Source organism: Mesoplodon bidens (assembly GCF_964165515.1).
Source record: "Mesoplodon bidens genome assembly, chromosome: 12".
In the NCBI taxonomy this organism is placed as follows: domain Eukaryota; kingdom Metazoa; phylum Chordata; class Mammalia; order Artiodactyla; family Ziphiidae; genus Mesoplodon; species Mesoplodon bidens.
The window spans coordinates 92,667,757-92,681,488 of NC_138168.1; the positions used below are offsets into that span (position 1 = coordinate 92,667,757).

Sequence of the window (13,732 nt, forward strand, 5' to 3'; positions counted from 1 at the left end):
CGTCTTATCACCGAGGGCACTCTCTGTCCGCAGATGCCACGGTTGCATTTTGCTTGGAGTCTGCATGGGTTTTATGGTTAGTTTGCTTGGGTAGTTGGCATGATTAGTTTGCTTCGTTAGTCTGCTGGTTGCACAGACAGGCCCGGCATCTTCTGGGTGGGGACGCATTCCTGTCTGGTTGTGCTTTGAGACCTGAATCATTAGGAAATGGATCCTGGTTTCTGAGAAAGATAAACAGTCAGAAATCCCCAGGGGCCCGAACCCACTGCATCCCCTTCAGCACTGATCTCACATGATCTTGGCCAGAGACACAGCCTGAGGGCGGAGGCCCTGCTGAGGACGAAGGAAGTCTGCAGTTTCCAAATACCGGCATTCAAAGCCCCCGAACTGAGAAAAACTCCAACAGATGCAAGAGACGATGTCAAACAGAGCAGGACACACTCTGTAAAGGGAGCTTCACGGCCATTTCTCCAGGGTGGCCGGCAAGGCGCACAGACTGTGGACACTGCTGGGGCCGAGGCGGGGCCGGAACCCTGGCTCTGGATCCTCTCCCAGGACCCTCACCTGCTCAGCGGCCCTGGCAAATACCGGGTGCCCATCACCTCTTGTGCCACACGGTTGAGATTTAGACCATTAAAGAAAATGCCCTGTGTACTATCTTTTATCAAAAAACCCCACCACGGGTGGGTTTGACTTTTTCCTCCAAATATCAATGCAGTTTTATAGAAAGCTCAGGAAGACCCTTTCACCTTTGTTAGTAAGCGGATCCCGTGAAGCCCACGTGGGAATTCTATCCAGATAGACTCAAAGTCTGCTCTGGGCCCTTTGAAATGGTTGCATTTTTGAGACAGAAAGAAAGAGAGTGACAGAAAGCAGCCACTCTCCTTCACTTTTGGAAACCTCTGCCCAGGTCAAACAGGTGGACTTCTTTGTTCTAAAATGTTAATCTTTTTAAAATGTCAATCTCTGAAGTGCGTCCTGAAACTAGCTGTTCGTTACATGAATATCTAATGTCTAGTATAAGATCTACTACCATTTTAGCTTGTTTTCTTACCATTTTCTTTCCAAAGTTCCTCCCAACTGTGCATTTAGCCCCAGGGCGGGGCTGTGGCGATCCAGAGCCCCACATGGGCTACTGGGGAAGACGTTCCCCACCTCCCCCGTGCCTTCTTTCTACCTCCAGGCCCACAGAAGCAGCTTTGAATAATTCAGGATAAAACTGCTTTATGAACTGAAGATGTTGCTCTCCGCAGGCAGCTTCCCTGAAAATCCTACCTCCCTGAAAAGTTGAGGGAAATTTCCTTTGAAAAATATACACCATAAAAGGGTTTCTTTTCCAAAGCTTTTTTTTTTTTTTTTTTTTTTTTTTGCGGTACGCGGGCCTCTCACTGCTGTGGTTTCTCCCGTTGCGGAGCACAGGCTCCGGGCGTGCAGGCTCAGTGGCCATGGCTCACGGGCCCAGCCACTCCACGGCATGTGGGATCTTCCCGGACCGGGGCACGAACCCGTGTCCCCTGAATCGGCAGGCGGACTCTCAACCACTGCGCCACCGGGGAAGCCCTCCAAAGCATTTTTATGCTCAATTCAGGAGTGTTGGGAAAAGTGTGGAGTGTACTCATGTGAAATGCATTTTCCGACCCCGGGTGAGAGAGTGTCTGCATGACGGGGAAGGATTCGGGTTTGCTGAGCACCTACTACATTCCTGAGGGCAGGGAGGCTAAAAGGGAAAGACTGACTTGCAAAGACAGAGGCATAATCGGCTGTTTATTCATGTTGAGGGTTTGACCTGGATTCATAGTCCAACCCAGTTTCCAGAGCACAGTCCTGCAACCATTTCTTAACGGGAACGCTTTTGGGGAGAAACTGTTCCACAGGCTGGGGTACACCGAGCGCCCAGCCCAAGTGGAACAGGACGGAGGGAAGCAAGCACGGGGCTCACGGCTCAGGCAGCTGGGAGGCCGGCGCCCCGACAAATCTGCAGTCCCAGAGTTCTGGGTGAAGGTCTCCACTGGGGCCAAGGTGGGGTGACGTGCCCACAGTCACAGCCTAACCTGTGGGGCGATGCAGCCAGGGACGGGCCCATCGTCTCCTCTGAGGGGACTCTTTTGGAAGGGCAGCTTCGGGGAGAAAACCAAGTGTCCAGGTGACACAGACCTGCACATCCAACACCGTGCGAGGCTGGGCCCGGCCTCAGCCACGAAAGGTCCCTTTGTGTCTGTGGCTCCCGGGCCCGGACGGGCCCTGCCATCGCCCAGCGACCTCACACCATGGTCATGACCTTCAGTGCGGCCGGCTGGAACCTGCGGATCTTCTTCTTCAGGGCCTTGGAGGCCTTGACGCGGCACAGCCTGGGCACTGGCGGCAGAGGGGGCCTGGAGCTGGCCGGGGCCCGCTGGCTGGAGCTCCCCCCGCCCTGGCCGCCGCCCTCCGAGGTGCTGCCACTGGACTCCCCGTCCCCGAAGCGGTTGGCCGTGTGGTCGCTGGCCTCGTCCCCGCTGCTCTCTGCGACGGTGGAGCGGAACAGGGACGCACACTCGGCCGAGTGCTCCGAGCCGTCCGACCCGCTCCTGGCTCGGGCGTCCTGGCGGGGCAGCCTGGGCCTGGGTCTGGCGCACACGGGCCGCGGGCCGCCCCCTCTCCGGGCCGCCGGCCTATGGGGCCCCAGGCTGGGGTCCGGGCGGGCCCGGGCTGAGATCTCTACGGAGGACTGCCACCTGCGCTGCTTCCTCCGGGCCTCCCCGCCGGTCGCCACCAGTGGGGCTGCTTCCAAGGGGAACAAGGCCTGAGCTGACGCCTGGTGATCCTCTCGTCGGGCCACCAGCAGGGGGACGAAGAGGGACACGGGGTAGAGGCTGGACTCAGAGCAGGACCGGCCGGGCGCCTCCCTGGCCAGGGTGGGCCTCCTGAGACCACCTCCCGACTCAGGGGGCGGCTGGGGGCCCCTGAGGGCGCCCCACTGAAGCTGCGGCCCCCCAAGCCTCAGCGCCTTGTCGCTGGTCCCCCTCTTGATCTTCACAGGCTTGGCCTTGGGGGGCCCCGTGGGGGAAGCTCCTCTGGCAGCAAAGTGCGGGCGGACACAGTGTCCGGGGGCCCGAGGGGGGCCCTCCCCTCCCGCCCCCCCGCCCGGCGACCTGCCTCTGCCCGTCCAGCCGTGGAGAGCTGGCTGCTGACCCTGCGAGCAGGGAGCGGGGGCCTGGCCACAGCCCAGCCAGGGGGAGCCTGGACGGGCCTCCTGGTGCACGCAGCCGCGTGAGGGTCTGGGGCCCTCCTCTGGACGGCTGCTGGGGTGCAGGGTGCGCACAAGGGGCACAGGCCCCGGCTGCTCGATGCCGTCCCCACGGGCGGCCCCGCTCTGGGCCTCCCCTCCCACCTCCGCTCTCCCCCGGGCGCACACTGTCTTCTCCAGGCCACCTTCACTGTCCTCCCTCCGGCCCCCGAGCCCCTGCGGGGATAGGGACGCCTCCCGTCCTGGGGGTCCGCGCTCTCCCACACTGCCCCTCGCGGGCGGCCCTCGGCCCTGCAGTCGCAGCAGCCTCTCTATGTAGGCTCTGGCTGGGCCAGCCTCGAGGACCAGTCCAGTCCGAATGGAGCTCGGACCTGTGGCTCCAGGGAGGGCCCGACTGGGGGACGAGGGGCCATCGCTCGGCGCTGTCTCCTTGGTCAGAGTAAAGAGGGGGCTCTGCAAAGCCACGGCGTGCAGGGGGCTGGGGTACGGGTACACCTCCCTGCCCCCCTTGGACACCAGGTCACACTGGTACTTGGGGTCCATGCCGCGGCAGAGGAAGGAAGTGGCCTTGGGGTGTGCCCTGGCTTTCTGGAGCCCCACTTCAGCTGGCAGGACTCTTTCAAGGTCACCTGGGAAGGAGAAAAAGAACAAAACATAAATAAGGGAAGAAGCAAGCACAGCCCTGGGGCACGAGGCCCTCCCCCCGGGCAGGACGAGGCCCCGGCCTCACACGTTCCTCGCCTGGACACGCTGGCGTCCTCTGTACACGTCCCATCACCCGGCTCCCATCACACTCCTTCCAGCCACAGCCTAGAAGGTGAGTCCTAGACCCTGACGTTCAGTCCTGCCCTTGTTCACCGAAGGTGCGGAGGACGCCCAGGGAGATGGGGCGCCGGTGACCACACGGCCATCGGGACAAGGTCTCGGAACAGACCTTCCCTGAGGCGTTCACAGGTGTGCAAGAAAGAAAACCCATGGATCCTAACGGCCCAGGTCTAGCATAAGGAATAAGATGCATCTCTTCCTTCTGGGACCCTCTGAAGAAAAAGAACGGCTCTTCCCTGGCCGGTGGGGGGAACCGCATGTGAGCTGAACTCGCTCAACGTCCACGTGCAGCGCTGCTCCCACCCTAGTCCCCGGCGGCAGCCACGAGGGCTGTGGAAGGGTGTGAACGGATGTTCATTTTAAATAAGACGAGAAGCCTTTTATTGCAACAGCCCTGCTACAAGGAACACAGGTGGGCGTTTGATGCCTACCTCCATCCAAAACCCAAAAAAGCCCACAGAAAATATGGGGATTGGGAACTGCCCCCCTCCTTGTATGGGCTCGGAACCACCCCCCACCGTGTTTGGGGCTCGGGAGCCGCCCCACCTGGGATGGGGCTCAGCGCCGCCCCCGCTCCCGCCTCCCCTTACCTGTGGACACCGGGCGGGGCCGGGACTCGCCTTGCAGCAGCTGGCCGGCGCCCCCCTCACTGGCCTGGGGCTCCCACGCAGGCAAGGGGACCCCACACATGGTGGTCTCATCTGCTGACCGGGGCCGGCAGTCCCCCGCGCCGGGCCTGGCCTCCGGGGTGGCAGGCAGCACAGCGCCCAGAGAGGAGGACATGCAGTCGCTGCACACGGACGTGCAGGAGGTGGACAGGGAACAGGACCCGCCGTCGCTCAGCTCGTAGAAGCCTGCACGGGGGCACAGAGGCTGTCGCTGTGGTCTGGGGGGCCCTGCGCTGAGGGGCTGGGGGTCTCAGGGAAGCGGACCCGGGGGCGGGGAGGTGCCCGGGGCCGGAATGCCCGGGACGCCGCCCCACCTCTGTCTCCTGTTGCCCACCACCTGCTCATCCCTCTCCTGGGCGAATGGCTCACGTCCCCCCGTGTGACCTCCGGCTTCCAGCCCCGTAAGAGGGAGACTGGCATCCTCCCCCGCCCCTCCTCGTGCCCGCCAAGCTCATCTGAGGCAGGCATCAGAGAAGGGGCAGCGTCTGGGGAGGCCCCCCGGCCCGGCCCTGCTACATGATTAACAACCCAGACCGTGACAGGATTTTGCAAACTGAAAAAAAGCGAAAGACAGGGCAGAGAACACTGTACTTGGGAAGACGCTGGTCTCCTGGGTTTGCCGTTTGAGCTGCTGTCTGAGCCTGGAATCTGGAGAGAAAGCCCATGTGCCCAGGACCATGAAGGTCAGAACGACCCTAACCATCGCTACGTGACCTTGAAAGGAGGGCGCCCAGGGCCGCAGGGGAGGAAACTGTACTGATTTTAGACTGTAGACTTAAAAAAATACTCTTGCTGTCACATAAAAGTTATTATTTACAATCTCCATGTTGATTCAACATAAACAGAACCCAGAATCCGTCTCAGTCCAGAGAAGGGTGAGAAACTCATGGGTTTTTTTCCATCAAAAGCAATATTTTTCCAATTAAACAATGAGTATGTACACACCCACTCTCTCCCTCTCTCTCCCCGTTTTCCCAAGTGCATTTAAATAAAAGTATTAAAAGTATTTCATCTTCAGTATTCTCCAATAACGTGCTCTTTCAGGCTTGCATACAGCTCCTGACCCTCTGGTGGCCTGAGCACAGAGGCGGGTTCACCACGTCAGCCCTGCCGGGCAGTGCTGCTCCCCGGGGTGAGCGACAGAGGGTCCAGGGCCCGAGCGGGCGCCATACCCGAGCTGGGCCTGCTGTCGCTGTCCGGGGCCTCGCTGGAGGTTCTGCGCACGTCCAGCTGCAGCTCGCTGATCTGCTGGTCCAGCTGGTCCAAGTGGGTTTTCAGGCCGACGTCCTGAAGTCTTAAACGGTTCTCAGGAGGAAAACAGGGAGACATAAAACTGCTCTGTGTACAGAAATGGAAACTGGAGGCTCCACGTGAAGCTACACCACACATACAACTTAACTCCCCAAACCCACAGGTCAGCTCCCACCTGACAGCTCCCACTTCCTCACACCAAACCACTTCTAGGACCCCTCCCGCCTCTAGGACCCCTCCCACCTCTAGGACCCCTCCCGCCTCCAGCACGTCTTCCCAAGTGCAGACTTTTCTTTGCCAGCAATTTTCAATTAGACATTTCTTTATAAGAATGTGGAGTAATACAGCTTATGAGAGTGGAATGAGGACCAAAAACAGCCAAGGACACCCACTCTGGCAGGAGCCACCGATAATATTTTCAATGTCTTTTTCCATCTACGTAAGAATCTACTTTCCCAGGCTCGCGCCTCGTGGACCTTGCGTTTGGTGCCCGTATCACCACGTTCCTTCACCGCAGCCCGTCCATGGCACCTGGGGAGGGCTGAGCTTTCGGCTCTTCAGGGGGACAGGAAAGTCCCCAGGAGAGAAAAAGGCCCTGCCTCTGCAGAGTCTTAGCTCCCATATCACAGGTGGCATTTTGAACGGTTACGGTTTTGTAGGGCTTTCAGGGAAGAGGGAGGGACGCTGCAGGAGGAAAAAGCTCAGCGCCTGGGATCAGCGCAGCCTGAGCACCTGCCCCAGGAGGCAGGATCTTTCTGGTTTAGGGTCCACATCTCAACTCTGTCCTCCGAGGCTCTAGCTTCTCCAGGCCTCAGCTTCCCTGGCTGTAAAACGGGTTACTGTGAGTGTCAACCACACATAACTGTGTGTGTATATCATGTAATATACATATAGCACATGCACGTGGTTAATGCTCACAATATACATTCACACACATACACACACGTGAATCATATGTCCGTAAAAGAACACTGTTTCATAAATGCTGACTTCCCTCCTTCAGTGATAAAACTTCACCTTGTTTTCAAGGTCCACTACCTAAATTTCTTGCTTTGATTAGCAATTAAGTTTAAGGCAAATAATTAATGAATGGGATTATGCCGGTCACCCTGTTTGAGAAAATGATCAATTGTGTTTCAAATTCTTATATAGGAAATGAGGAATTACTTCAGTAGCTTCAATAATCTGAGAAGTCAGTCCAAGGGGGAAGCAGGTGGCGGGAATTTCTGATTCTTATGGGAGAACTACGTTGGCGCAGACTGTTCCCATACCACCAGGGGCAGGGGCCCATGGCCCAGCACCTGGTGAGTGGCAGACCACCACACCCAAATCCACTTTCCTCAGGACCCAGTGCAAAGGTCTCAGAACAACCTCCAAGTTTTGTAGCAAGAGAGTCTCCCAGCCTCATGTAATAGTATCTGTAAACATAACACTACAAAAACCCAGAATTTAATCAAAACGTACACACCCAGGACCACCCAGAGTAGCCTGAACATCCTGGCACGTTTTCACAAAGGGAAACGCTCCCCAGGTGGACGGCACTACCTGACAGCCAGAGCGGCGGGGGCAGCAAAGGTGGGCTCCCGGCCCATCACTATCCAAGTAAAAAACACTCAGACAAACGAAGGGAATTTTTACTGCAAATGACTTTTCTTCTAATGTCGTAAAATGAGACCACGGTACTGGCAGAGAGTTCAGTTCCTCTGTTCGTCCACACTTCGACGTTTAAAAACATGGATTTGACCCCTTCTCTTCCAAATCACGATGTCCTCTTTCTTCTGAAAGGGGACCTCTCTGGATTCCATAGATGGCTTCTCTCCTCCCTCTCCAATCCCCCTCCCCCCCAAAAAGTGACCCTGGCGTGTTTGTGCTGGAATAATTGCTTTGTGATTAATGTTTGCCCAGCCCGGCCTACAGCCGGTGGCTTCTGATTAGTGTCGAGGGGCAGAGCCACACAGGCCCCTGGGTGCCCTCCGATGATTACTGCGTCCCCAGGACCCCGCTGCATGGCAACAGGGCTTTGTCACTCAGGATTGGCACTGTCCTCCGTAACCCTTCCCCCGTCCCTCGCTGGGGGGTTTTATGTCTCTGCTTTTCATTAACTCCTTGGTCTCTAACTCTGTGTGCTAAGTCAAAGGTTCCTTATGGCACCAGGACTGAGCATAACCCACTGCGGAGCCAGGCACACAGCATCGACTTCCATGTATTTCTGCAGGGAAAATGTGTTACAGAGACGTCAGCGCCGAGTAAATGTGACTGCTGTGTCACACGGGTTCCCTCCAGAGCAGCGAGCCAGTCTGTGCGGCCACCAGCCCTCTCTACTCACCGCAGGCCTTCAGGCTCAGGGGCTGGGCAGCGCATCCTGTCTGAATCCCCTGAACCTGGGCGAGGGGCAGGGGTTCCGGTGTAAGGGAGAGCACAGCCCAGTTCCCAGGAGCTGGGAGCCCCGGGGCATCCACACAGACCCAAGGGCTCCCCGCCACACCCGTTAACTCAGACTCTAGGGCACGCCTGGGAATCTGCATTTTGACAAGCTTCCCTGGGACCAATTTTTTATGACCACAAAAGTTTGAGAACTTCTACCTAGGGAATGCCATTCAAAACAAATATCTGGCTTAGCCCTTTCTTCGAGATGTTGACTTTACATGCCATAAAAGACTGATCCGATTTCCACTTGCTTTGCCCTTTTGCTCCCCATCTACAATTCGGCTTTCCAGCCTTCTCAAACCTTTACGGCAGATTGAGAGGACAAAAATGAAAAACGTCCCAAAGTTCAGGATACAGAGATGGTGTCTAAAACACCTCCGTTCTTTCCTTGAAAGCTGAGAACATGCACAGGAAGCATTTTCTGCATGAGTTCCATGGCACTGCAAGTGCCCTGTGGGTGGGTAAATATTACTACCTAGCTTGAAAAGAAGTCCTTCAAAGGGCCAGGGTCACAGATTAGCCTCGGGGATAACAAGCACTAGTGCCACAGAAGGAAGCCTTGCCCAGCCCCGTGGATGCTTCCCCCTCCTCTGTGACCCTGAGCGAGTTCGTTCCCCTGAGAGGTCACGGAGCAAGCATGGTCGGTCCAAGGAAGACACCAGACGTCTTGATTACAGCCGCAGACCCTCAGCTCCTGCAGTGCTCAATGCCGGCACCTGCCAGGGAGGAGGAGATGCTGCCATTCAGGGTCAGGGCAAGTCGTGACCAGCAAAACAACCACCAGGAAATTCTCCAGCACCAGTTTCCCTGCAGGTCCCCAGAGCCTTTCCTCACATCCCACCTGGGGTGCCCGCTGGCGCCTCCTGGTGGGAGATGGAGCTTCCAGGCTCCTCTGGGGCATCCAAATCTTTCCGCGTCAGTGTTGCTGGGAACATAACGCTTATAAAAATGGGAATGGCAGCCTCTTCTCGGGGAATGACAATCTCCCTGGAAGGCACAGACAGGTGAGCACAGGACCGGCCAAACAGTAAGGGCTGCTTTGGTCAGAGGTCATGGGGGTTACATTAGCTTAGAAATCTAGAACGTGGAGATAGTAAATACTGAAATCATCTTCCGCTTTGTTACAGCAGTAAAACTTGCTCATTTACTTATTCAACAAATACTAAGTACCTACTGCGAGCTTCCTGTTGTGACTGTAGACACAGCAATTAAAAAGGTGTAGCTCGTTCGTTCTGGTAAGTGTTAATGTGATGACTTCTCCTAACTGCAGTTGAAATCCCCCCTGAAATGCTCAAGCTCATTCTCACTTAGGAACGTCTGTGGGACAAAGCTGCTGAGGGTCAGATAAAAGTTCTTCCTGTCTCCACACCTGAATGGTGACCCATGCCCCGGTTAACCCCAGGGTGTGGGTAGGAGGGGCCCCGATTAGCCGGGAGTTACTGAAGTGTGAGCCTGGGGCTGGAGATGAAGGCCTTTTGATTGTACCCTGCATCATAGAACTAGGATCACTCCTAATGTTTTCTCTGTAAGAAAAATGTGAACGTGTTAATCGCTGGGCTGGTGTCACACACATTCAATTATTCGTCTCTTTTGATCACATAATCTGTGCCAAGAACAAAGTTTCAAGACAAAGGGTGCGTGTTCCTTCTGGTCCCCACATTAAAAAATAAATAAATAAAACAAAAGAAAACCTGTTTGAACTTCTCTCCCAAAAGGCTACCCGTAATTAGAGGCTGAGTACTCAGAAGTCTGATTTGTATATTACTTAAGCCAAGTTAATCATCAACTGGGTTCTAGCTCCCCCGACAGAACAATTCACAGCAGCATCGCAAAGCTCCTTCCTGCCACACGCATGTCATGCATCTTCCCAGGCTCTGTGTGCCTCTCCAAGCTCCAGTGAAAGGTAGGATGTGTCTGGGTGCACACATGCACGCACACACACACCCACACACACACAGGTAAGCTAAACCTGCAGCTGTGACTGGATAAGATGGGGGGTGAGAAGCCTATGAAAGTTCCACTCGGTAACTAGCTCCTTCCTTTGCAAAGCAGCCGCGGAATCACAGGACGAGAGGCTGCACAGTCAGGGCCCCCCCTTGCCATGTGGGAAGATCGCAGGAGTCCTGGGACACATCTTAAGACGCTGAGCTTCCCGATTCTCTAATCCAGAAGCAGCTAACAAATCATTGACACGACTGCGCTAAGCTGATAGCAAAGCAGCAGCCTCATCCAGGCTACTCTGTAAAGACAGCAGCCTTTAAACAGGGCAGATTTAATTTCTCATTTAAAAGACATTCCCCTTGAAGTACTACAGTCAACTCTACCAAATAGACATCTTTCAGTACAACCTTCTAATTTTTCCTTTAAAAAATACTGCAACACTGCAAAAAACTCTTGAGTTTTTTCCAATACATGAGATGAAACCATACATTAGATAAATAACCGAGGCAATCACCTGAGAAGTGTCTTCAGTGGTACAAAAGGGACCCGCGTTTGGAGGAGCCCTAGCAGCGGGGAGAAGGCCGGTGGGAAAGCAGGCCCAGGAGGCCCAGTGGGGTTCCACCGCCTCTGCGTTCAGAGGACACACCTCTTTTCATAGGTCAGGTTACATTTTAAAGTCGGAGAGGCCCTCATCGGATACATGCTCTCCCCAACATCTTATTACAGTGACACGACCCCAGAGCTCAACCTGAACACATCACTGGGGACAATTCGGGGGACACTTGGCACGCTGGCACTGCTGTCCCCAGACACACGCAGCAGGGAGAGGCTGGCACCGGGAGCAGGACACCAGGATCCCAAGTAGCCTCCAGCAGGGAAAACCGATTGAATGCGTTCTTATCAGCAAAACTCCAACCAACAGGAATACATCCTGAAGTCTGTCTGCGCTGGGAAGTAGGCAGAGCCGGGCGCAGCCCCGATGCGCGGCTCGGCGCGGGCCGCCCGGCCGGGCTGCTTTCAGGGCCCGGATGCCTAGCCTCGCGCCTCAGGCCTCCGCGTCCCTCTCATTCGGGACCGAGCAGCGTCCCTTGAAATCGCCGAAGGTGCCCCCCGATCCGCCGGGCGGCCCGTCCGCCTGCTGCTAGCCGGGTGGACCGGGTCCCCGCGGCCCCGCGCGCCCGGAGCGGCCCCGCGATCCCCGCACGCGCTCCTTACCAGCTGCTCCTGCAGCGCCGCCAGCGCCGCCTCCAGCCGCAGCTCGTGGGCGCGGGGGCCGCGGGGGGCGGCGGGCCCGGGCGGGGGCTGCACGGCCAGGGCGCCCCACACGCGCGCCTGCTGCCTGGCGCGGAGCCCCTGCAGCTCGTGCAGCCCCGCGAGGGCCGCGCGCAGCCTGGCGCCCACCCTGCGGCGGTCCCAGCTCGCGGGCCCCGGCGGGCCGCCCGGCGCCCACATCCCGCGCTCGACCCGCGCGGCTGCCCGGAGCCTCCCCGGCCTCCGAGCGGCGCCGGGCGGTGCGCGCGGCCTCCGCGCCGCCTCTCCCCGCCCCCGGCCCGCGGGTCGCCAAGGCGGGGTGGGACCTATCGGTGGCCGCGGAGGCGGTGTCTGCACACGCCCAGGGGTCACAGCGGCCGCCCCCGGGCCCGCCCCGTCGGCGGAGCCCCACGCCCTTGGGGACCCGGGCCGCGCGCTCCGGGGCGCCCGGAAGGCGCGCGGTGACCCTCTAGGGGCCCCGAGGGAAGGAGGAGCCGGGTGGGCGCGGGTGAAGGGGCGAAAGTGGACCAAACACGGAGAAAGGTCTTGTTCAGGTTAAAAGCAATGTTTTTAAGGTAAATTATTGGATAGTTCCCCATTGTAAGGACCGTGTTACCATTATGAACTCACTAGCACTTGGGAAAAACTCCACTTTTCCTGGAAACCTCAGCTTGTCTTTTTTTTTTTTTTTAATAATAGTAGCTTTATTGAGATATAATTCACATACCATTTGATTCCCCTATCTAACACGTACAATCCAATGGCCCCTTAGTATTGTATATTCACCAAGTTGTGCAGCTATCACCACAATCAATTTTATAACATTCTTACCACCCCCCAAAAAAGCTCGGTGCCCCTTAGCGGTCACCCTCCATTTCCCCGCTGCACCCAACACTAAGCTGCCTGTTTGGGAGGTTTTATATAAATAGAATCACACAATAGGTTGCCTTTTTTTTTAAAAAAGAAGGTGTTGGGGGTAGGAGTTTATTTATTTATTTTTGCTGCGTTGGGTCTTTGTTTCTGCGCAAGGGCTTTCTCTAGTTGCGGCGAGCGGGGGCCACTCTTCATCGCGGTGCATGGGCTTCTCACTATCGCGGCCTCTCTTGTTGTGGAGCACAGGCACCAGACGCGCAGGCTCAGTAGTCGTGGCTCAGGGGCCTAGTTGCTCCGCGGCATGTGGTATCCTCCCAGACCAGGGCTCAAACCTGTGTCCTTTGCATTAACAGGTAGATTCTCAACCACTGCGCCACCAGGGAAGCCCAAGGTGGCCTTTTAGGACTGGCTTCTTTTACTGAGCATATTTTCAAGGTTCATCCACGTTGTAGCAAGTATCAGTACTTCACTCCTTTTTATTGGTAAATAATGTTCCGTTGTATGGCAGGACCATTTTTTATTTATCCATTTATTCCTTAACGGATTGTTTCCACTTTCTGACTATTATGAATAGTGCTGCTGCTATGGCTGTTCATGTACAAGTTTTTGTGTAGAAATATGTTTTCATTTCTCTTGGGTGTTTACCTAAGAGTGGAATTCCTGGCTCATAGGTAACTTCTGTGTTTAATCTTTTGAGGGACAGCCAGGCTGCTTCCCAAAGTGGCTGCACTGTTTTACTTTCCCACCAGCATTGCATGAAGGCTGCAAATGCTCCACACCCTCACCAGTATTCGTCTTTTTGGTCTTAGCCATTCCAGTATGTGGGAAGTGGTATCCCATTGTGATTTTGATTTCCATTTCCCTGATGGCAAGTGATGCTGGTATCTTTCCATGCGCTTATTGGCTATTTGTGTGTCTTCTTTAGAGAAATGTCTGTTCAGATCATTTGCCTATTTATTAAAACTGGGTTGTCTTTTTATTATTGAGATGTAAATATTCTTTATGTATTCCAGATACAATTCCATTATCAGGTATATGATTTGCGAATATTTTGTTCACTCTGTGGGGTATCCTTTCACTTTCTTGATAATGTACTTTCCAGCAAAAAGTTTTTAATTTTGATTAAGTCCAATTTATCTATTTTTCTTTTGTTGCCTGTACTTTTGGTGTCATATCTAAGAAACCATTGCCTAATCCAAGGTCAAAGATTATTTCTGTGCTTTTTTCTAAGATTTTAAAAATAGTTTTAGTGCTTACATTTAAGTCTTTG

The 13,732-nt window shown here is 55.5% G+C and overlaps 1 protein-coding gene across 1 annotated transcript; it reads right to left on the reverse strand.

The window, feature by feature from the left end:
* Positions 1-2,260: 2,260 nt before the first annotated feature.
* On the reverse strand, positions 2,261-11,790 carry DACT2 (dishevelled binding antagonist of beta catenin 2; the record flags this gene model as incomplete). Its single annotated transcript, XM_081251077.1, has 4 exons — positions 2,261-3,855; positions 4,642-4,905; positions 5,892-6,024; positions 11,554-11,790. 4 exons carry the CDS (start codon positions 11,788-11,790, stop codon positions 2,261-2,263), a joined length of 2,229 nt encoding a protein of 742 aa, XP_081107203.1.
* Positions 11,791-13,732: the final 1,942 nt, after the last annotated feature.